At 37.6% G+C, this 23,206-nt stretch overlaps 1 protein-coding gene across 10 annotated transcripts in view; it reads left to right on the forward strand.

Moving 5' to 3' along the window:
• The window catches only part of Sema1a (semaphorin 1a), a 699,485-nt gene that overhangs the window by 243,943 nt on the left and 432,336 nt on the right, over positions 1-23,206 (forward strand). For all 10 annotated transcript variants that reach the window (XM_090377935.1, XM_090377936.1, XM_090377934.1 and 7 more), the window contains one exon: positions 7,353-7,575. In XM_090377935.1, the coding sequence (XP_090234061.1) occupies positions 7,392-7,575 (184 nt within the window). In that variant the 5' untranslated portion in view covers positions 7,353-7,391. The remainder of the gene's footprint in view (positions 1-7,352; positions 7,576-23,206) is intronic.

Genomic DNA, 23,206 nt, shown 5'->3' on the forward strand with positions numbered 1-23,206 from the left:
ACCATGAGGCGGGATTGTTGCACTCACTAGTAAGATGTATTCTCCTAGTTGGTGCATTTTTTTTTTTTTTTTTTTTGCTGGCTTTTGGGTGTGGGCACCCCAGGAGCGGGACTGCTGGCACCCACCAGTCTTGCACCCTTACTGGTGGGTGCGGAATTTAGGTGCAATATGCACAGCCAGAGCTAATAGATCCAGGCATAGCTCCTCGTGCCAGGGATGGGCACCAGGTGGTAATTGCCCAATGGACTATCACCTGGTGACAGAGTAGCCTGTTTCACTTATAACACATTACACACACTTACACTAACAGGCCATTATGAGAATATGTTATATGATAAATTGGTGGAGATGGATGTATGTCCGGGTGCCACCCTTCGACAGTTAAATACATACATACATACATCTCCTCACTTCGTGCAGTATCATAATTAATCTTGTGTAGGCTTGAAGAGGCCAAAACAGTGTTTTACTTCTGCAGCAAAGCTGTGGCATCTCATGTCTTTGTAATGCAGTCATTAGTCGTGCCTTTCGAGGTTGTGATGAGTATGATGGTGAGATCCAGTATTCTTTCCTTAAAAAAAGTTTCCGCACTCGGCTGCTGGATATTCTTCCGGGCCGAACTCACTGGTAACGCTACCAGTGAGACCGGAGGAATTGTCGGTGTTGGGGAGGAAGCACATTAGGACAACACATTTTAGTTAATCAAGTCTCCAATGAAAATGTAAGAAATGTTTTCGATATATTCCACTTCAGGCTGGAAAAGTCTTGTCTACATTTCTGTTACTCGCATGAAATTCACTTCTAAATGGACTACTATGTAAAACAAAAGGTTAAAAATTGAGAGGCTGAACTTTTAGTTTGCTGTGTGTTAGTGTTATTCCTATACATTTTATTTTACTACATAAATGGGCGCTGTTTAACGACGAAATTTTCTTGCCGTTTAAAACTCAGTTTGCGTAATCAATAACCATTTGGTAGCTAAAAAATATTTTTCGTTTCTCTAACGATATTATAACTTTCATCGCAAGGCAATTTGACATGTACAAGCTGATACAATTTTCTTAAAAGAATGACATTCCTTGAATCTTGTATTTTAACTTGAGAAAAAAAATTGATTCGTGTGATGGACACTGTTTATTCCCAAAAGTCATAATAGTACTAGCATGTGCCTTTACCTATTTCAGAGGATATCTGGAAATTCAAGGTGTTACCAGTGATGACAGATTATTTTGTAATGTTATTGGACCTTAAAAGGATAATGAAAGAAAATTCAGCGTCAGAGCAGCTTATAGAACTCCGAAAACTTTTAGCTGAAGTTTCTTCAGTTCCTGTAATATTTGCGCAAAAGAATTGTCTCCTTAATCTCCAATATTTGGATTGATGACTGAAACTAACCCAATAAGAGTGGAACGCTAGTTAGGTGGTAAACTGCAAACAGAATTTTAACACTAGCATTTTGAAATTTTGATGCAACGTCGTTATGACCTGAGAAGAAACTCCAAAATATACAAGTAGAATAAAATGTTTGGGAACAACATACAGATATCAACCCTATTAGAAACAGTAAGGAGTAAGTATTTTATTCTGAAACTAAAATTTGATTTTAATAATTCAGATGGTGTGAAGTTCTTCCTTCCGATTCTTCTTACGATAATATCGCTTTTGGTGAATTTCTTATCCCCTCCGAAAACAAATTCTGTAGATTTGCTGTTATTAATATGATCTTGCTATTATCAAGATTATATAAATAACAGTGAAATGAAAAAAAAAAGTTTTTCTTTTGATCGTCGTGAGTAGCATATTCTGTAGTCAGCGCTATTTCAAGCTTTGTGGAAAGATGCCAAGGTTCGATTCTCAGACACCTATCGAAATCGCGTTTATTTCCTGTTAATGACAAGGGTTTTTTTCCCCCCGTTTCTCAGCTTTGATTTTCTTTTCTTGGTCAAATTAACTGGCCTCGGGCAATGTTAGCATGGCTTTTTTTCCCGAAAAAAACTTTGCTTTTCTTTATGAAACGAAACAAAGCCAATCAAAAACACTTGCGAATACTACATAGGTGACACTGGCCACCTCGGAAAGTATTTTTATATTGTATATCAAAGGTGTACGAGGGATGGTATGCCTTATTCACTGTCGTGTGATGGGGAAAAATTGATTTCCACGTGTACAAGTATTCAGGTCTGGATTATGGTATCAATAGATTAAGAGATAGTTCTTGTTAAGGAAACTACGGGGATGATCAAAAAGGATTTTAACTAATTTTACTCTGCAAAATGTTCGCGCGCACACAAAATATCTGTTTCACAAGATAGAGAGAATACAAGGAATCACCCCATCTCTCTTAGTCTTTCCACTCTGTTTCATAGACGTTCTGTTTCTGCTGTATGCATTTTTATATAGATATTTCCATGGGTATTCTTCTTTAGAATTTGCTCTATAATTTCCCCTCTCTTCCAAAGCATTCCAAACACTTGCAGCAACGTCAACAATACATTTACTGTCCAAATTCCAACTCGAAGAACCAACTTTCACATTTATTCCTTCACCCGTTTCTGGAACAACTAACCCCCCTTCACATCTATTTCCTGAAAATTTCACTATATAAATTTAAGTCAAATGTGAACAAGTAGTATCTTTCGTCTTTTCAACCCATGCACGGTATTAGACCTTCCGTATTAGGGGTTTCATGAAAAAGTCACCTATGCTAGAATCACGGTCCATTCAAACGTGCGATACTGTACCCTTGCGTATTACCACTCGAGTATAGTGATGTAACGAAAGGTAGGTTTAATTTTACAGTTTACATTAAAACCATCAGATATTCATCCATAACATAAACATTTTTTTGTCTCTGCAGGTTTGCAACAATTGTTGAAAATTTGCATCAACAAGAATAACATACCCACGAGGAAAATAATGAACCGACTGTAAGATAATGTTGAATTGTACTGCATAAAACGCCAATGGAAATATTAGAACCTTTTCAAAAAGCTTGAGGGTTTGCTGCCACGCCCAGGTTCACTCTTGAATGGCATAAGCGGCTCAGACAATTGTTGGTACAGAATCTGCTTTCAGGCAGATTACAGTATGAAAAATTAATGCATTGCTGTTAGTTATGGAAGTTAAAATCATTTTGAAAGAATATTCAGGGGTTACATTGGGTACCTTTTTACTGCTTACTCCGAAACAAGAGCAAATTTCCTTACGCTGTTACCATGATCAGTTTTTCGATATATAAAGCATTATTTTTTTTAATACTTGCACTACGGGGAGAAAAACTGTATTGTATTTAAACAATAATAAAGGAAAGGAATAAAATACAAACTATATTGTATGCTGATGATCAAGTTATAATTGCAAAATCCGAAGATGAACTACTGATAGCAGCTAATGAACTGAATAAAATGTGCAAAAAGGACGAGATGAAAACCTCAAAAACAAAATCAGTGGGATTATGTGGAAAAAAATACAAATATTTAGAATTGTTATTGATGACAAAATAATACCGGATACCAAAATTAGCCTTTAACTACAAACCTACAGGCAAGAGAGATGTGGGTCGACCAAAACAACGATAGCGAGATCAAGACCACCTCCAAAAGCTACAACGGAACAGGTCTTAAAAGGCTTAAGCCGGACCAAGTTCATGATGATAAAGGAAGTTCTGAAGGATATTACTCGAGTTAGGCATCAAAACGGTTTCCCTCCACCCCAGAATTAGATCCTGTGCATTGTGGCTTTTCTATTTCTTAGGCTTAAGGATCATCGTTTTCTATTGGACACTGAGGTAATAAACGTTATTCTGGGTACGTAAATTCTTCTATATCAACAGCTTCTCTGACGTATTTAAAAAATGGGTGGAGAAAGATGAGACAAGTGAAAATGGAGTAACTATCAGAAGCTAAATGGAACTTTTTTTTTAAAAATCTCCCTTCTTACCTGCTGCTAATTTGCAAACATGGGTACGCAAGGCGATTGAGTGTTTCTCTAATGTGTTTAGAGAATTTCACTTTGAATTTAAATTGGAACACTATTACGTTTGACCTTTGTGACAATTGCCGAAATAAATCATTGATAGGACATTGTCCTATCAGTGACTTATGACCTTTGATCTTTGCTATATATTCACAAGGAGTGCGATGAGCCTGGTTAAAAGTGGCTTTGAGGGTTAACGGTTCTTCACATAAATCCCTCAATTCTTTTCTTATATTTTACTGTAAACGAGATGTACTTTTTTACGTTTCTTTATCAATAGTTCGGAAAGCTTCAACCGTCATATTCAAAAATCGGCTGAAGCTGCTCCCTCCCCACAAGCAAAGAAAAAAAGAAAATCGATAGATCGAATTTAAATTTCATTTGAGAAGTTTTCAGTTGAATCAAACTGAATTGTTTTTCGCCAACTGTTGGTTATCCTTACCCTAACGAAATATTTCGTTTTACTATAATTTTTGGAATAAAATAAGACCACGACTTATATTGGGAATAATAATTTAAATATGTTATTGCGTTCTTGACATAATGATGATATTGTTACTAAACTGAATTTTGATCTTGTGCAAGTTTGCTGAGGCGAAATCAAAATACAGTAAATTGTTTATTTATTAACAATTCTACTGGTGGAACCTTTCGGTAATAGTAGCAGAATAAATTCATAATGAACATCCATGGGTCATTCCCAAGTTTCTAGTGTGGTATCACACGTCATCGTGTGACAATGTTTATAATTTGATTTTATTTGAAGTTCATGATTTTGAGCAATTTCTGGAATTCTTGAAATAAGTTTTCAAAACAGTGCTAATAAATACGGCAGTCTGCGGTGTTTTAAGCCTTTTTAAGACGCTATTCCGCTTTATTCTGCCAAAGATGTTGCTTATTGTGTAATGCCTAGACACCTGGTGAAATATGAAGTGTTTAACTTGCGTTGCTCAGCTAATTCCCAGTTGTTTCATTCTCCTCTTTGCACTACCTGACTGCAGTAATCACATTGGGGGAAACTAAGTACTAAATTTACCACATGTGACTAATTTAGTACCACCCTTTACGAACTCATGGTCGCTCTATTGTAGCAGCACGTGAGATCAAGTTCCTTACACTATTACAATCTTCCTACACATTAACAAATGTTACCGTTGTGCACAGTGTTGCGTGATATAGTTAGCAGTCAGTTTTATTTTAATATTTAACATTCAACATGTTTATTCGGTAACTGAGTTTTGCTGATGCTGTTAACGATATTCTGTTAATATTTATTATACAGGGTGTCTCAAAAATATTGGTACAAACGTTTAGGGGAGGTAGGTAACATCTAAAGGAATGTGAATCGCATAGGAACCCACGGTACATGGCGCTGTTCATCAGTTCGTGTGAGGGAAAATTTCTGGCTTACTCATTCAAGCAGTAGTCGCCGCACGAAGAGCATGGATCGATATACGAACTGTGAGCTGGCAGACATGCACCTAGTGTATGGATTAGCAGAGGGCAATGGACGAACCGCTCAAAGAAGTTATGGAGAACGCTTCCAAGACAGACATGTACCGAAACACCGTTTGTTTGGGCGTGTGCATCAAAATTTGTGCGATTATGGGTCATTTAGAGGTAACAAGAGTAGTGCGAGCAGACAAAGTTCGACGCGAACTCCCGGCATGGACGAAAGTGTGTTGAATGCCGTCCAAAATAATCCTACTACCAGCACACGTGCCGTTGCCTCTGCCTTAGGAATGTCTCGTTGCAGTGTACAGCGTGTCTGGCACGACGATTCCTTACACTTCTTTCATCTCCAAAGGGTTCAGTTACTGCTCCCCCAAGATCATCCTGCACATGTGGTTTTTGCGCAGTGGTTTCTCCAATAAAGTGTTCAAGACTTATTTTCCAGCCTATGTTTTGTTCACGGATGAGGCTTATTCCACTCGGGAAGGCTTATTCAATCAGCACAATGCTCATGTGTGTGCTCGCGACAACTCACATTGTGTGCCTCCAATGCGGCACAACATCGCTTCGCAATGAATGTGTGGGCAGGTATGGTCGGTGACTGCTTAGCCGGCCCATACCTGTTACTATACTGCATGAACTCGCTAATTATCGATCCTTCTTGAACAAGTTCTACCTGGGTTACTTGACGATGTTCCATCAAATGTGAGATGCAAAATTCGGTTTCAACAAGACGGGGCGCCTGCCCATTATGGAAGGTGTGTTCGTGACCGTTTGAACAGGCGTTTTGGGCGTCGATGGATTGGCTGTGGTGGACCCGTTGCCTGGCCCCCACGCTCACCTGATTTATCGAGCCTTGATTTCTTTCTGTGGGGCCTCTCAAATCTATCGTGTATGAATCGCACGTGGAGACGGAAATGGATCTCGTGGCGAGACTCGTCTGCGCTGCTACTACTGTCAAAGAAACTTCAGGTGTGTTCGACCGTGTCCGCCAATCCATGCTGCGTTGGTGTCACGCATGCATCGCGTCTCATGGTGGAACCTTCGAGCATTTGTTGTAACATCATGAAATGCATCCATCTCGTACAGTACTCCATTGTTGATATTTATGTCACATAAATGTTTGCCACTAATTACTGTCTTGTGTCATTTCTGCTTCTTGTGCCTCTGCTACTACTTGCCCTTGACGTTTCCGGTTATGGGTTTCTATGCGATTCGCATTCCTTTAGATAATAATAAACTTTTTGAAATAAAGAAAGAACCTGAACAGTGGCGCTCCAGTCTGAGAGGAAATAGAAAAGAAGAAACTGTACTAGCACGACTGTGCATAGGTCACACATACCTCACTCACAGTTATCTATTAAGAAAGGAAGATGCCCCACAATGCAGTAACTGTTCATGTCCACTCACTGTAAAGCATATCGTTATCGAATGCCCGCTATATCTAAGAGAACGAAAAACTGCTTTCTCCTTACTTTCCAAAAATTGCAATCAATTAACACTACGTAATGTTCTGGAAGATCGTCAAGATATGGATGACGTTTTTGGTTTTCCTAAAATCAATTAATAAATATCACCTTGTTTAAATTTTTATCAGAATCAGCATCAACAGCAAAGATATACTAGTCAGAAATCAGTGCATTATAGTCACAGTTGCTGATGCACCAACAAACCTAACAACAACAACATTCCTTTAGATGTTACCTACCTCCCCTAAACGTTTGTACCAATATTTTTGAGACCCCCCTGTATAGTTTTTATGCATTTCAAGACAAACAAAATACTAATCATTGTTAAATTTTTGTATTTTTTTACTGGGTCTAATTTTAACTTCTCCTCATGAAGTAACTTGGTGTTTTATGCCAAAAACTGTATTTGCCTCTAAATATTTTAGACACTAACAACATATGCTTGTTTATCAACAGGTAGCGCTTCTGTAATCTGACAAGAATGAGACTGACTCTATGAAGCGAGAACCGAATAAAATGGCTGCTGCAACGAATGGATTGTTACGTCAACTCGTTGTGTCACGAGTAACAAATGAATGCGTGATGGTATTAGTAGTTATTTACCTACTATCGTGTAGCGTATCAGTGAAGTCTGCTTGGCAAGATGAAATCAGGCCAAAAGTTAGATATGAGAAACTACGTAAGTACTTTATATTTATTGTTTTGATTTTGCCAATACAAGCTTTTACATTTTTGGACATAAACTATATTCTCTCATTAAAGTGGTTCAGTACATTTATTCTTGTGCCTAACTAAAGCTTATGATTCAAATCCTGTCGTGAATAAGGAAGTTGTGTAGGTGTTCAGCAGAGTTAGTCGTATATAGTGTGAAGTTTATTGGATCCTCTTCACTTAGATCTTCATATGGTAAACAGCAGAAGTTGAGGACTGGTTTTGGCGGCTTTATGGGCTTTGCACCAGCTGCTCAAAAACGCAGCCAGTCCACTCCCATCAATGTTGGACTCGTTGAATAGGCTTGACACTCTCATAACATTGGATCCATCATGATTGGAATTCCAAAGAAGACTCAAGTAACTTCAGAAGCATTTTCAAAACTATGTTCGCATATAAGTCGCTGGCATTTTGTTATTATGTACTTCAGAAAGTTTCCTGGGAACTTTGAAACTATTTACTTATGAGAACTTCTGGCTAAAAATATAAATAGATAATTTCCGTATATTCTCGATACAGCTGAGGCCAGAAGCGGTTATATATTCGTTTGGACTGCAGATATACCGAATTAATTGAGGCCAGCCAGGTTTTTGGTGCTGTGGTTCACAGTGGGCGGGAAATTTTTCGGGCCGAGTACGGGCTAGAACCGACAACACCTTAATCGTAGCTGTGAATGCTGATCACTACACTACAGCTGGCCCAAGGAGCATGGAAAATTGTAAAAGAAACTGAAAGACTACACGACTGCTATGCTTAAGGTACGTTGTTTTTGAACTGACGATTTCAACTATTTGGCATCCGCCATGATGCCCAATAAATGTCATTCAGAGTTGACAGAAGTTTATTTATCATTAGCAGTGTCGTGTGACTGAACCGTCAAGTTATCGGACTTGTGGACTTAACGACCAGTAGAAGTTTGCTTGCGGTCCATAATCGGCCCTCTCCTGCAGTACAGTACTTGGATTTTTTTTTGCTGTTAATCCGTCTTATAGATTGTAATTGAACTGTTATTTAAAAAAATGTTATTTATTAAATGTATCAAAAATAATCTTCATTTTTCTCCTCATCGTTGTAGGATTTTGATTTTTTTTTTTTAAATCAACCCTTCACATTAAATAACTAATTTCTTATTGATTTTTGTCAGGAGTTGATTCAAAACTCCTTGAGGGAGATAAACTATGATAAACTAAAAGAGTTGATTTTAAAAAAAAATCAATAAATCCCACAACGATAAGAGGAGAAAAATCAAGCTTATTTTTGATACATTTAATAAATAACATTTGTTTAAATAACAGTTCAATAACAATCTAGAGGACGGATTAACAGCAAAAAAATTCAAGTACTGTACTGCAGGAGAGGGCCGACTATGGACCGCAACCAAACTTCTACTTGCATTTTAATTGGTTACTTGTAGCAGAATAACAGAAATTTACCTTAATGATACGTAGAACACTTCTGTGTGATACTTTCCAGAAATTAAAATGATTACAGTAAAAAATCAAACGAAAACAATTCAAGAAATTAAAGTTAAGTAAATTTTGAAAAAACGATTTTCCTTCCTGAAGCAGAATGCTTTTCGGCCGTATGTCGTGATCACAGGAATGGGAATTTTTTTTTTTTTTTTTTATGAAAACCCCAAACACGAGAGTTATTAGAACCTATAGTACAGTACTTAGTACCGTGTTTGGGTTGGAGGTTGAATACGAAAGAAGATATTTGTTGACATTGGACTTGAACTTCTGTAGACTGTAATTTTCAGGAAATACGTACGAAGGAAGGTTATTCCACAAAACAGCAGTTGTATGAATAGACGAGGAAGATGAAAAGTTGGTTCTATGAGTTTGAAGTTGGACAGTAAATGGATGTTGGCTGGTGGCGGCACGTGTTCGGACTGTTTTGAAAGGGAGAGCGGGAATTATAGAAGCCAATTCAAAAGAACAGTGCCCATGGAAGTATCTGTAGAAGAGGCATGCAGCAGAAACAGTACGTCTATGAGACAGCGAGTAGAGAGACTCTGTTAGAGATAAATCATTAATTAACCTAACTGCCCTCTTCTGAATGGAATCAAGAAGCCTGAGAGGTTTTGGGTGCACCACCCCCCTGATGTGGGAACAATATTCCATGGTACGGCGGATTTGCGATTTATACAGAGTGAGCAGCTGTTTGGAAGAAAAGTAACGACGAAAGAGAAAACCAAGTTTTTTAGATGCAGAGGAAGCAATCTTGGTAATTGTGCTTGCGCCAAGAGAGATTAGAAGTCAGGGTAGTCCCCAAAAGAGGTATCATTTTGCCTAGAAATCGGAGTGTCACCAAAGATAAGCAAAGGGGCAGAAGAATCCTTTTTGCCAGATATGAGACAAGACTGAGTTTTAGAAGAATTAAAATCAACTAAGTTGTCTTTGCCCCACTGGAGAATTATCTGGAGATCGGCATTTACTGAGTGTGTGTGAGCTTGAATCTTAAATAGAGAATTTGTCCTCATACATGTGCGTGAAAGGCGATTATTTTAGCGAGAGGGTAAAGGAGGTTACCTTCTCGCTATAATAAACCGAATTTGGTACAAGCCAAGATAGGACACAAAAAAACTACAACCAACAATAGTGACATCAAAAAGTTCTTTCTCTTTCCATACGTTGAATAGTGGCACAAGCAGCTTAACATATTCTTTAAAGTTACCGAATTTCAGATTGTGGCAAGACCAATATGGAAATTACATGCAGTACTGCAACATTGCTCAGTCCTTAACATCTTTCGTGACATGAATAAATGACTTGGTATACAACTTTTCCTGCAGTGATTGAGACTCGTCTTATCAAGGATCTACGCGATTCCCGCTGATTGTTCGCGTAAAACAGCACAAGTCCTCAGTTCGTACTTCTCGTTCAGCAAAGTCAGAACTAGCCTTTTATGCCGTTAACGAAGAACATCGTTTTGTTTAACGAGGCCGAAATACTTAGTGTCCAACGTAATTATACGAGACTATTAGTTGCCGAAACCGTCGAAATTAAATTACATCAGAATTCTATTAACCTTCGCCGTCCATCTCTGATCCTTGGTCTTTTGCGCGCATGCGCGAAGACAAATCTCTATTTAAGATTCCATAGTCCGTAATTTCCATTCCTCTGCTCATGACATACGGTCGAAAAGCATCGTCTGCTTCAAGAAGGAAATTCGTTTTCAAAATTTGCGTTAAAATTGTTAAATTAATTTTTAAATTGTTTTTTGAATTTTAATTTAAATTGTTTTCAATTGATTTTTTTTAGTATCATTTTTCGTTAATCTTTTATTCGTTTTAATTTCTGGAGCGTTCTACTCAAGTGTTCTACGTATCATATTGAGGTGAATTTCTTATTCTTCAACAAATATTGATATCAACGTAGAATGTATTGAGCACCATAGCTCTGTTATATACTAATTTAATTCGTTACTTAACACAGATAGCCCTTCAGTGAACAGGAGACTAACGAAATAGTTTCTTTATGAAACTGTTACCAACTCCTTGCTGATCATCCTGTTCACCCTTCCTCTATTTTTACAACTTCAATATCATTAATTTTAGTTGACTATAGAGCGTCATTGCTGCAGCATACAGACATATATATGATCAGCTTCCATATGTTCAACGTATTTTAAACGCCATAAATAACTTAACTCACTGCCACCTCAACGTTTTCGAGCAGCCATTTCAGTAAATCCATCTCTGACCTCTTGATTCTTTCCTCCCTTATTTATTATCAGAGCTGGCTGTGCGGAGCCAACATTCTACTCTGTTGTGACTAACCTAACTCACGGCCTAGTATAAAAACCATCTTCATGAAGGAAACACTTGTCTCGGCGACTTAATCTTTTCGATTGCTTGAAAATCCGTACATCGATCTCGTAACTCACCAGAGGGCGGGATGGAGAACATGAATTCTTATTTTTAAGGAAGTTGCTAGGCCTTAAGTTTATTTTTTCTCATCTGATAGCTATTGTCTTAGGGGATGATTTAAACCATAAACGTTTAAAATTCAATTACGTATGTTAGAAATTGCCTGCATTGTTGTAATTACTTTTTTTTTTCTTTTCTTTTCTTTCTTTCTTTTTTTTTGAAAAATACCTAAGGAGCAGGCGGCTCTTGTTTCGATCGATCATACCTTTATTTTTATTACTAAGGAGTTTCTGGAGCTACTTAAGACGACGGGCTTGCGTATTTTAGATAACTATTTACTTTGCATATAAAAAATGGGAAAGCTTTCTAAGTCCTAAAGTATACTGATTATTGTGCTGAACACTTTCCGATTTGTGTGTAATAATATTACATGTAAGGTTTCGTCGAATCAAACTATCAATGAACTAGTAAGGCAGTTGATCGGTGCAGTGTTGGGGGCTTTTGATTTCGCCACGAAGCTTCCCTGGTGGAAGAGGTGCTTTAGAGCGAGGGAGATTGTCGCCCCTTCAGATCCTAATAAAAGATCTCTTTCATTAAAAGACTTCGCGCATATTTATTGCCACGAATGCAATTATATTGAAAGAAAACAAGATTCCGGTTTTAAAACGTTACTTTGTACAGCTATTTCGGTACAACTTTTCAGTAGGTTATTGTAGTCCTGTGACGATATTAGAATGCCTGTACACAATTCATTGATTGCAAAACCATCTTCAGATTCAGATGGAGTGCATATTAGTTGAAAGGATGGACTGCAGAAAAGGAGTACAGGTGGAGAGGGAAAAGGCGATGTTCGTGCAGTGACAAAAACATAAAAGAAGTGATGTATCTCGAGCAGTAAGATTCTTCTTCCCCCTTACTTCCAAGAAAATTTAATGGCAGAACAAAGACTGCCTATTTCATTGGTTGCTATGAGCGCAGGAAGCACCGCCGATCTTCTCTTAACTCTCGTTGAAGAAAACAAATTTGTTGCTGAGCTTTTGTTTTTCTTGCAATGCTTCAAAGAAAATTGGATCTTCGTTCCTATAAAAATGTAGCGCGGCTGATGGCCTAAGGAGGTTCCTGTAATTTGGTTAGATGGGTTTTTATGATCTTGAAGGTATTGCTTATTTTGTCAAATCAACTCTGTTCGCCGGGGACGGTGGGGGCGTAGAGTTGTAAATTAAATTTCTGTGTTCTCGTTTTACGAGGGTATTGATTAATTCTTCATATTCAAGTTCTAATCTGCCTTGATATTCGTAATAAAATATTCTTTTTGTAGGTTCGCTATTTGCTTTTTTGTTATTATGTTGGCTTTACACTGATACTTGACGACACACACAGACTACTTTGAAAAATTAGTATCGGTAAGCTGTAATAATTTCGTATGACCAAATAACAGCAGCGTTAACGTAGGTCAGGTAATCTTAACACTTGAATTTTAAAGGCCGTCGGTAGCAAGATTCGGTTATGTTGCGTGTTGGATTTCTCAACCTCCCAACTAAACATGCCTTCTAATATTGGCCAATAAACTATTAGATTCCCCTCCCCCAACATGAATATCAGTTTGATATTGCTGCTCATATTTACTCGAATATTGCAATTTTTTTTTCTTTTTTTTAACCCAAGGCTTGTCTAGATGTTTGACCCTGATGCAACGTTATCCTGACCTGCCTCACCGAGGTCCATTTATAAACTGCCGAGAGGGGAGACAAGCAGTGTTCTTCTAATACACATCTTGTGAGCGCGTTAATCGCTGTCTGGAGACATCCCTCTAGTTACCCTCTTCTTCTCCTCGCCGATTTAGGACTGGCGTGATGTTGCTTGAAATGTTTTAGTATTTTATTCTGCTGTACTTGGTTCTCTTATTTCGTTCACAATTTTTTTTTTTTTTACTTATATTTATAAAAACGTTTAATACTGTATATTTTAATTACTTTTTAAATTCTACATGCATTCATGAATCATTGAACTTTTGGATAAGTTACTATAGATTCAAGTATCTTATTCAACCATCCCAACCAGACGGTATTTGATCAGCAGCTTTGCAAGAGCTTTTATGTCTGTATGAAAGGTGAATGTCGTTATTACTTAGATTCAGTGATGGAGCTTTTTTAAGTTCGTATAGAATCAGCTGGTGTTTCGTGAAATTGGTTGCAGGCATTAAAATATCCTTTTTTATTTAGGCCCGGATACTGCGACCTTTTGTAAACATGAGGACAATGCAGGATCCTCCTGCGTTGTTCTCATTGATTGGCCATTTTTCCCAACGCACGCACTTCTTGTTGCCACTTTACTTGTAATGTATTTGCCTTTACTTCTTATATTCATTTTATATTATTTTAATTCTTATACTCTCTTCAAACTTTCGGAAAGCGCTTTTATAATTCCGTTTATTACTCAATGTGAATCCATTATTAGGCAGCCGCTGAAATTGTGTAATAAATATTGTTTATAAATAAAGTATATTAAAAAAAAACAGTAATGTATATCATAGAAAAAAATAAATGACATAATTTAAAGTGCAAAGAAACATTTACTCCTACAATAAATAGTGCCATATTAATCTTACATTTCTATGTACATCATAGGTCAATGGGCATTCACATTTAAGTATGTAATATAGTGTAGTATTTGGTGCGGAATGAAGGTATCAAAGAAAACAGGCGGGCCTGATTAGCGAGATCTGTACTTAGTGTTAGGCAGTTGATTAAATTCATGAATGGCATGCGGTCTCAATAAAAAGAAACTATATTACATTTATATTGGATTCTTACGTTAGTAGGGACGTGTTTTATCGAGATCTTGTAGAGTCGTTAATGACTGCGGATTAAGGGACTCCAGATATTCCGACTGATTCCACCAGGAAGAGGAAGGCTTGGAGCATGTCATTGTGCGGTTTCATGGAAATTGGTTTGGGGAGGTGGAGAAACCCGTCTCTGAACCTCTCGTTATAATGTTGATCATTGCCATACTTAACATTAGTGGGCTGTCCATGCATTTTTAGGTGTGCCATGAAATCCTTATTTTGACTGGCGAGGGATTCACAGTGATATATTTCTACGAGAGGAATCATGTGGTGCTATTAATCTTCATTCCTGACCAGCCGTTTTCGAGTCTCAATTGATAACTAGGCGGCGGAAAGGGACTAAACTTGTTTCTTTAGCATCGTAACATTTTCGTATGATGCTAAATTCTTGAAGCTATTGCAAGGGATGAGCTAGAGGTTTTTTAAATCCTAAGAGCATAGAAAATATAGGGCTGACGAATAAAACCCCTCCACCAAAGAGACAGAAGACCTTGCCTTATTGTTTACTGTGGGGACAGCTTGTCCAGAGAGGAGTTGGTGGAAGAAATACCTGCATTATATTTCTTTATTTCCGTCTGAATGATCACATATCAAAAGTGCTGCTAAACAGATTTAAATTCCAGTTTTTAAACGAGAATCAAGTTTAAGGACAGCTAAAGGTTGAAGCTTATCTTAGACGGAAAGGACGGTTTCCCTGCGAGTTGCAAATTAGTGCACTATGACCTGCGGCATAACTACGAACTGAAAATCAACTCGGCGGGGAGGGGAATTGGAAACCTCGGAGGCTGGATCGATCTCGTAGTTAATTGCACAGAACAGGGATCCTCTCTAGAATATTTTGGTTTTGGGGGAGTAGGCAGAATTCGTTATTTCTCCACTGATTATGACTTAAGTGGTGCACGAAAAATCCCCAGAACAACCAAAACAATTTTTATGAGAATATTGTGAAATGCATGGTTTCACGGAATTGTTAAATCCAGGGCGTGCCAAAAAAAAAAAAAAAAAAAAAACAGTTGACGCCTAAACTTAGAAGTTCCCCTTCGCCGTTATGGTTGAGGTACTGAGTTTAAAGCACACGACATTCACCAGTCGGTGACCTTGGTAGCAGCGTACGACTACTACTTCGGACAAGCGTCTACTTCAGATTGAAGGAGAGAAAGTACATGGCCGACCTACATTTTTAAAATCAGCAGCACGTATTGTAACCAACTTGAACTATTTTTAGGACACCTGAGGTTTCCTCTGATCAGTATTATAAGTAGTCGGTAGAAGTGTATTCATCCAGCCGATTTGTATGTTGTGCCGGATGAAAAACCCTAAATAACTCGCGAGGGGTAACCCTCCTGCGAGCATCCTACAGTCTCAATTGAAGAGGACTTTAGAAATGAAATCAATTCATTAACGGAACCCGGACCTCTCCAAATGCGTAGCCGACTGCGATGTATCGTGTCGACAACTTATTGTAACAATCTCAACATCGATAGATTGGTTGATTAGGAATTTAATATCAAGACCAAGAACACTTTTTTTTTTAAAGTACGTTTTTGTATATCAGCTATACGCAGTCTATTAATGTGCCGTACTTCTGCATGTTACGTTAGTGAACAAAATCGCCATTAAAATAATTTCAAAATCGTGTAAATCGGTGCAGTGAGCACTGGCAGTTCTCTGTATGGTATTATGTTAAAACCGATGCTTTATTGCTAACATGAGTTGTGACTGCATGTTTTTTTTTTTTTTCTGTACTTGACCTTTAGATCGACCAATCCGGTTCAATTTCGATTACTTAAGGCAAATCAAATTATTATATTAGGGCCACCTATGTGTATTTTGTCTTAAGTTGCGTGGGTTCCCTGGTCGATTTGCCTGTTTTGCTGGACGAAAAAAAAACCCAGAGTTTCTGGGGGGAAACCTTGCTATCTACGCCTGAGACCAACTATCTCAACTACGGAGTGAAAAAAGCCCATTAATGTTCTTAGCGTCATCGACGGGATTCGAACCCGGGCCTTTTCCACCCGGTGTGGGGAGGACGGTGAAGATACCACTGTGCTACCGCGCAGACATTACTTAAGGCAGTGGTCTCCAAAATTTTTTTGGTTGCGCACCCTTATTTTACTTAAAAGGACTAGCGTGCACTCAATAAAAAAAAAAAAAAAAGAGTATGTTCAATATTTTTATTTATGTATAAATCATTTACATGGAAGGCATACCTAAAATTACATTTATAAAATCACATAATTTTAAAAGATCACAAATAAAATAAAAAAAAATACAAAATTAAATTGAAGTTCAAGTACAAAATGCATGTACGTTCACGTCCAAGAACAAACAAATCCGCATATTTGAAGTTTTTAAAAAACATTTAATTTTTATTTTCAATTACGTTTCAAAAAACTAAAGTTTTCATAATTAATAAATATTGATTTATTGATAATCATCTCGCGTACCCCTATGGGTGAGCGCAACCCACTTTGGAGACCGCTGACTTAAGGCACTAGTTTCCGAAGGCGACACTAGGAACTGCCCATAATGCCATCATGGGAGATTCATTTAACCATCCCCAACAAGGAATTGCAGCGAAGTCCACAGAAACATCAGCCATTCTTGTGTTTCAATGTAACTTAGTTTCGAAATTAGAATGAACCTAGCTCGCATCATCTTGGAAAGTTTTCTATCGGTAAACTATGGTGAAGAATTCTATGGTCCAGGAATGTGAATGTTAAATGAAGCCTGCAGTTTCCCACTTTAACGAATATCAGTCTTATTAAAACTGCCCTGACTATAGGCTAGCTATTCGAGCACCATCCGGCCTTGTGTTCGTAGCTTATTCATTATGTTGTGAAATATTATTTGGTATAAATTTTTCTTCTTTTAATCTAGATAATACTACGATTGGTATGTTCAGTTAAAATTCCTTGTGTTTTACGGATTAATAGGCGAAAGAGGTGTCCGTTATTGCTGAATGTCTTATTAGTCGATAATTTTTGTTTTTATCCCGAAACCTTTCTGCTCCAACCAATTAAGTTACACAGGTATGTATTAAAAAACACTGAAATTAAAGTTCAGTAGTGGAGGAAGGCGGGAAGCTTTTATTTGTGATGTCTTCGTTGCTTGATAATAATACATCTGTTAGTAGTAGATACGTTAGCATGACTGTATAGTTCAAGAACTTTATTCAGAGTTGGAGCTGAAGTTGAGGCATTGGTGAATTTTCAGAATCCGACTCTTTAGTCTTTCTCTTTGCAGTATGATTCAATATTGTAAATATGCTGTATTTATAATATCGATTGGCAGTGGAATATTTGCCTCGAAAAATACAACAATTGGATGTTTTTTTTTTTTTTTTTTTGCCATCTTAGGATTTTTTATTTGTGGTATAAAGTTGCTAATTTTCTTGGTCTTTTGTGTGATCTAAGATATACCTTTTGGAATTATTTGAAATATACCTACATTCTTTTCGATTAAAATATCTCAATTAAAAACCCTTTACTATTTAATGCCAATCTTTAGAGGAATCATACTTCATTTAAAAAAGTCGTGAAATCGCACATATTAAGAGTAAATGAGCGAAGGACTATCAAGGTTTAGTAGGACTGCTCAGCTACAAATCTTTCAGGTATCTCATCCATAACAATCGCAAAGAAAATTAACACTCGGAAAAACAAAACGGAGTAATTGGATAACTGGAAGAACATCGAAATCACAAATACATTCTGAAAATGTCTAATAAATTAAAAATATCAGTGAACCATGTCCTGTCCAGGCTCCTATGGTCTGCGTGCCGTCCAGAACTTTTAAGCTCTTTTTGTATTCATGCTGTTTGCTTACAATAAAATGGTCTTATGTAATGCTAATGATTAGTTGATAGAAAAATATTTAATGCGTTGTTGTATTTGTAACACAAACCCAACATAACATTTAAACATAATGTATAGTTTAAACTAACGGCGAATTTTTTGCTTTCGGTATATCTTCCCTCCATGACTGGGTCCAGTACTTAGTGTTTTCTGTAAATCTTATATTCCATTTAAGAAGTGGGCGGTAAAAACTAAAGATAAACGCTAAGAAAAAGGCAATTTCAAGAAGAATACAGAGGGGATAACAAAAGTTTCTTGTAGCAAAACATGATGCAGTAACTACAAATGATGAAAACAAGGTGAGACGATTCTTTGATAACCGTGTCTATCATCAGAAATAACCACACTGCGATAGCCTCATCGGAAATTCGCAAAATTTTGCATGTTATCTAGTGATGATAAATATTAAATACTTTGCAATCTATACGGGGTAGGGAGGTTGCATAAAGAATTGGTAGCACCACATGGTTGGTACTGTATGGAACTTAAGAGTTCAAATTTCTGATTCGTGGAAAAGAAACTCGATTGTCCAATCGACCCACTTTTCGAGGAAGCAGACAGCGTCCGATAAGAACTTAGATACAGAAAATGAAAGTCTAAAAAAATGCAGCAAATGAGGATTTACATTATAATTTATTATAAGCATGCAATACGTTAATTTCGAATTTGAGGCATCTATCGGCAAAAAAAGTGCCACCAAGCAAACGTTCCCCGAAATTTTTCATCTGTTTATATCAAACTATAAACAGAAGGGACAGTAAGAAACTGATGAGCGAGATTGAGGAACCGAGCGAAATGTTATTTATATGCTAATAACTAATAATTAACTCTGGGCAAAAATCAGTGCCGCGCTTAGATTACTTGAAGCCCCAAGGCACTCCGGAGTTTTTTAGACCCTGCTGATATCAAATTTTGTGTATTTAAAATTGAGTCAGTTACAGTAAGTGTCACTTTGACATTTTTATTAGGGACTTTGCTAGATCACATCGAGAGGGTGTGACTGTTTGACATTTTAATGGTTCTGTAATTATTGCAAATAATGACATTATAATACATTATTATTTTTTTCTACTATCGTGTTGAGTTAATAAAATTTCGAAAAGAATATTTGAACATTTGTGGCGGTGTCTAAATATTGGGTCTCTAGATGTGCATCTATTTTTAAACGCGCATATGAGACAACTATTAGTATTTTCCATACAGAAGAAACCCTTAAATTTTCCTAAAAATTGCTATATGATTTGACACATGAGTGACTGATTTAAGAGATAAATGTTCCACAGACCATTTGCAACAGTAATTACTTGCGAAGATTATTCACACTGTCATATAAAGATGGTGTTTAATAGTCCTGATCTTAACCCAATTAAAATAATTTCCTAATTTTATGGGAAAAGCGGTATCGCAGAAACATCTCCGGACATTTTTTTTTTTTTAATACCATGCGTGGTTTGAAGGTTGAGAAGTAGAAAGCAGATAGTTGTTCACACGACAGTTGAATTTTTGTAGATTGTAATTTTCAAGAAATGCGTATGAAGGTAAGTTATTTCAGAAAACGGAAGTTGAAGCAATAAATGAGGAAGAAGTAAAGTTGCTTCTGTGAGTTTGAAGTTGGACAGTAAAAGGATGCTGAGTGGTTGCATGATGTGTTCGTGGTGGTTCTGGGGGGGGGGGAGAATTATAGAAGCTAGTCCAGAAGGACAGTGTCCATGGTAGTATCTATAGGAAAGTCATGCAGTAGAAACAGAACATTTGTGAGGAGACCCATAGAATTAATGAGCGACCCATCTCTAACTTCGTTAGAGAAAGGTCATTCATTAACCCAACTGCCCTCTTTTTAATGGGGTATAGAAGCCTGAGAGAGGTTTAGGGGGCACCACCAGGGATGCGGGAATAATATTTCATGGTAGGCGGATTTGAGATTTGTACGGAGTGAGTAGCTGTTTGTAAGAAAAGTAATGCCGAGAGAGAGCCCAGCTTTTTTTTTTTTATGCAGAGGTTGCAATAATTGTGATGTGCTTATGCCAACAGAGATTAGAAGTCCAGTGTAATCCCTAACAGAGGTATGTGATCTTGTCTAGAAATCTGAGTGTCATCGAAGATAAGTAGAAGAATCCTTTTTGAGAGATATGAGACAAGACAATTTTAGAAGGATTGAAATCAACTAAGTTTCTTTTCCTCACTGGAGAGTTACCTGGAGATCAGCAATTGGTAATAGATATTCGAGCAGTTGAAGTTGTTTGTGCAGCTCAAGGTTTCTCAAACTGGAAGGTGTGAATGCAATGTGCTATCATCAGCAAAACTATAGATAGGATTTTCAGCTAGTGAAAGGAGGCCATTAATATACAAGAGGCAAAGAATGGGAGAAAGAACTGAACCTTGGGAAACTTCAGCATTAATGAAATCGGAAGACAGTGGTCTACCATCATCCACAGTGAGCAGTCAGTGAGAAAGCTTGAATATCCAATTGAAAGAAATAGTCGGCAGGCCCATAAGATGGAGCTTCTTTTGAAGACTAAGAGCAAGTTGCTTCGAAGTTTCACAATTTTTTTTTTTTTTTTCAATCGAATTTGTATGGAAATGAGTAGCATAAGCCGTTATGACCAGCTGATCGACACTGGCGGAATCCATATTGTGATGATCATTGGTCAGATGGCAAGTTTGAGATGGTTTGGGTTGGCTTTTGATTGGTTTCTATAGAATTTTGAAAAGAATAAGGGGTAAGTGCAACAGGGCTGTAATTGGACGGGTTAAATTTGTCACCCTTTTTATGGACTGGCTGTATATGAGCAAATTTCCAAGTACAGTAGAAGGAAAAAATGCCTTTGGAATAAAAGTGTAAAAAGGCGATGAAGAACAGGTTTTTTTGAACAAATGTAAAAATGCCATCATGGCGTGGAGCATTCTTTCTTGGTATCAGATTTGTTTATTCGTTTAGAGGGAGTAACTAGACACTGATATGCGGTCTCTGACAGTGTATGCATGTTTTGCTAGGACAGTTCTTTGGGTTCTCCTGAGTGATATACAAGACGCATTATGGCCTGTGTTGCTCGTGCGACGCAAGACCGACTACAGCAACAGTGGTTTGGTATGATTAGCAAGAGAATAGATGGTCTGGCAAGTTTCGCGATTGTGTAAAACTATCTTGTCCATATTTGAGCGATTGTATGTGAGTGGATGTATATAGGAAGGCGGGTAGATTGAAGGTTTTCTGAGTTACTTTAAATAGAAAAAAAAAAAAAAAAAAAACTGCGATGGGGCTTGGATGCTTCTGGCGAGGAGACGAGTAAACTAAACGCGAGGAATGTTTTTATAATTAGTCACGTGACATTCAAAAGAGTTGGCGCATGGTATTTTTAAATTGAGAAGTGTTAATTGTACAAAAGACGTCCGATAAGTTTAGGTTTTAAGCTTAGCTAAACTTAAAAGCGGCGACTTTTTTTTCCCTTAGTTTACTAATGAGAGATATTAAGACTTTGTATTGAAACGCAAAGGTGTGAAATAGCACATTAAACACACGGTATTCCCAGTTCTTTAACTTCGTATGCATGTTGCCTTGGTGTCTCGACAAAGTGCTGTTCTTTGTATTTTAAACATTTCTGATGGAACTTTGCTTTTGTGGTTTTATCGGAAACTACTAGTACTTTCTTTTTTGAATCAGAATCCTGTAGCGGGATTTTTGATTCAAAAGAAAAATCAAGGCAGCACCTAACTGAATTTCAGTGCTGCTTTGACCCCCCCCCCCGTTGACATTTTAAAACTTAATTTCATATAACTGAAATTCAGTTTTTGAAAATGTGCCGTCACTCCCCAGCAGATGTTCAGTACTCTTCGAAGTCTGTTTAGCTAGTTCCATCCTTACATTAAATTCAAATTGGCTTTATCTGATTTTCCGTCAAACGCCCCTCTGAACTCTTAATTAGTGGTTAAAATATTCTCACTTGTTACTCAAACCAGAACATGCATTCCGTATAAACAAATTTCGCTCATTCAGCTACTAACAGCTGTTCGCAAGTCGTTTCCATTCCAACAAAAGGCACCGCTAGGCAATGCACAACCATCTGAGTTTATCTTCTGTGGCCGCTCGTACAAAAAACCTCTACAGCGGCTCTAATCGACCAGCACCATTGTAGGTCTTTCAGGGTGTTCTGGAGTCCGTGCATTCAAGTGTCACTCAAGTGGCGACGTCCAGTCTCTTGCGTAGCACGTTTTTCTTCTCCCTCTCCCTCTCTCACCACCCTCTATACTCGAAACGTCAAAACATGCCCGATGATCGACTAGTCTCGCCAAGACCCTAGAAGCATAACCCAGATGGCCTGCGGCTGACGCATGCAGCACTAGCAATAGCGCTTGAAGCAAGAGGAGGTTCTAGTCTCTACGAGAGTAGCGCAGCACGATCATTCACTGGTGGGCCACGCGCTGAAAACAGTTCCGACCTCAGCGTGCTGCTTCAGCAAGGCGTTCAGAAACCGTAAGTGCTAACTCAGCGCTCGTCAGTGACGAAAGCTACTCAAGGACTCCTTCCCTCCCCGTTTCGTGAACACGTGAAGGGAGCGCTCAATTTTGCTGGTTGTTAGGTTCGAGAGATAACCAGCAGTTAGCTCACTTATTTCCAGATCAGCCGCTTCATTTAATACTGTTTAATATGGTGTGATGGACTGGGAAGTTGACCACTGTTACATAATGAGTTTGGACATATCATGCTTTGAATTGAATATGACGATTTAAGAATAAAACGCAGCTGCTATGTGCATGTGTGTTAAGTTCTTATTTCAGTTTTAATTAAGGTCTTCGAATTATATTAAAAGCTTCATGATTTTAGTCATATCGGTTAGTAATATGATCTTTTTGTAATTTAATTATGAAACAGAAATACAAAGAATTGAAACTTTTTTTTTTAAGCCAAAAATGTGCTATTCATCACTGTTGGTTGTCTATTCTTTATGTACAAGCAGCTACCCATTGGCATATACTGATGATAAACTTATAATTTTTAGAATTCTTTGAAGTATTAAAAATGGCACAT

Source organism: Mastigoproctus giganteus, chromosome 7 (assembly GCF_048544385.1).
Source record: "Mastigoproctus giganteus isolate SK-2022 chromosome 7, ASM4854438v1, whole genome shotgun sequence".
NCBI classification, from domain to species: domain Eukaryota; kingdom Metazoa; phylum Arthropoda; class Arachnida; order Uropygi; family Thelyphonidae; genus Mastigoproctus; species Mastigoproctus giganteus.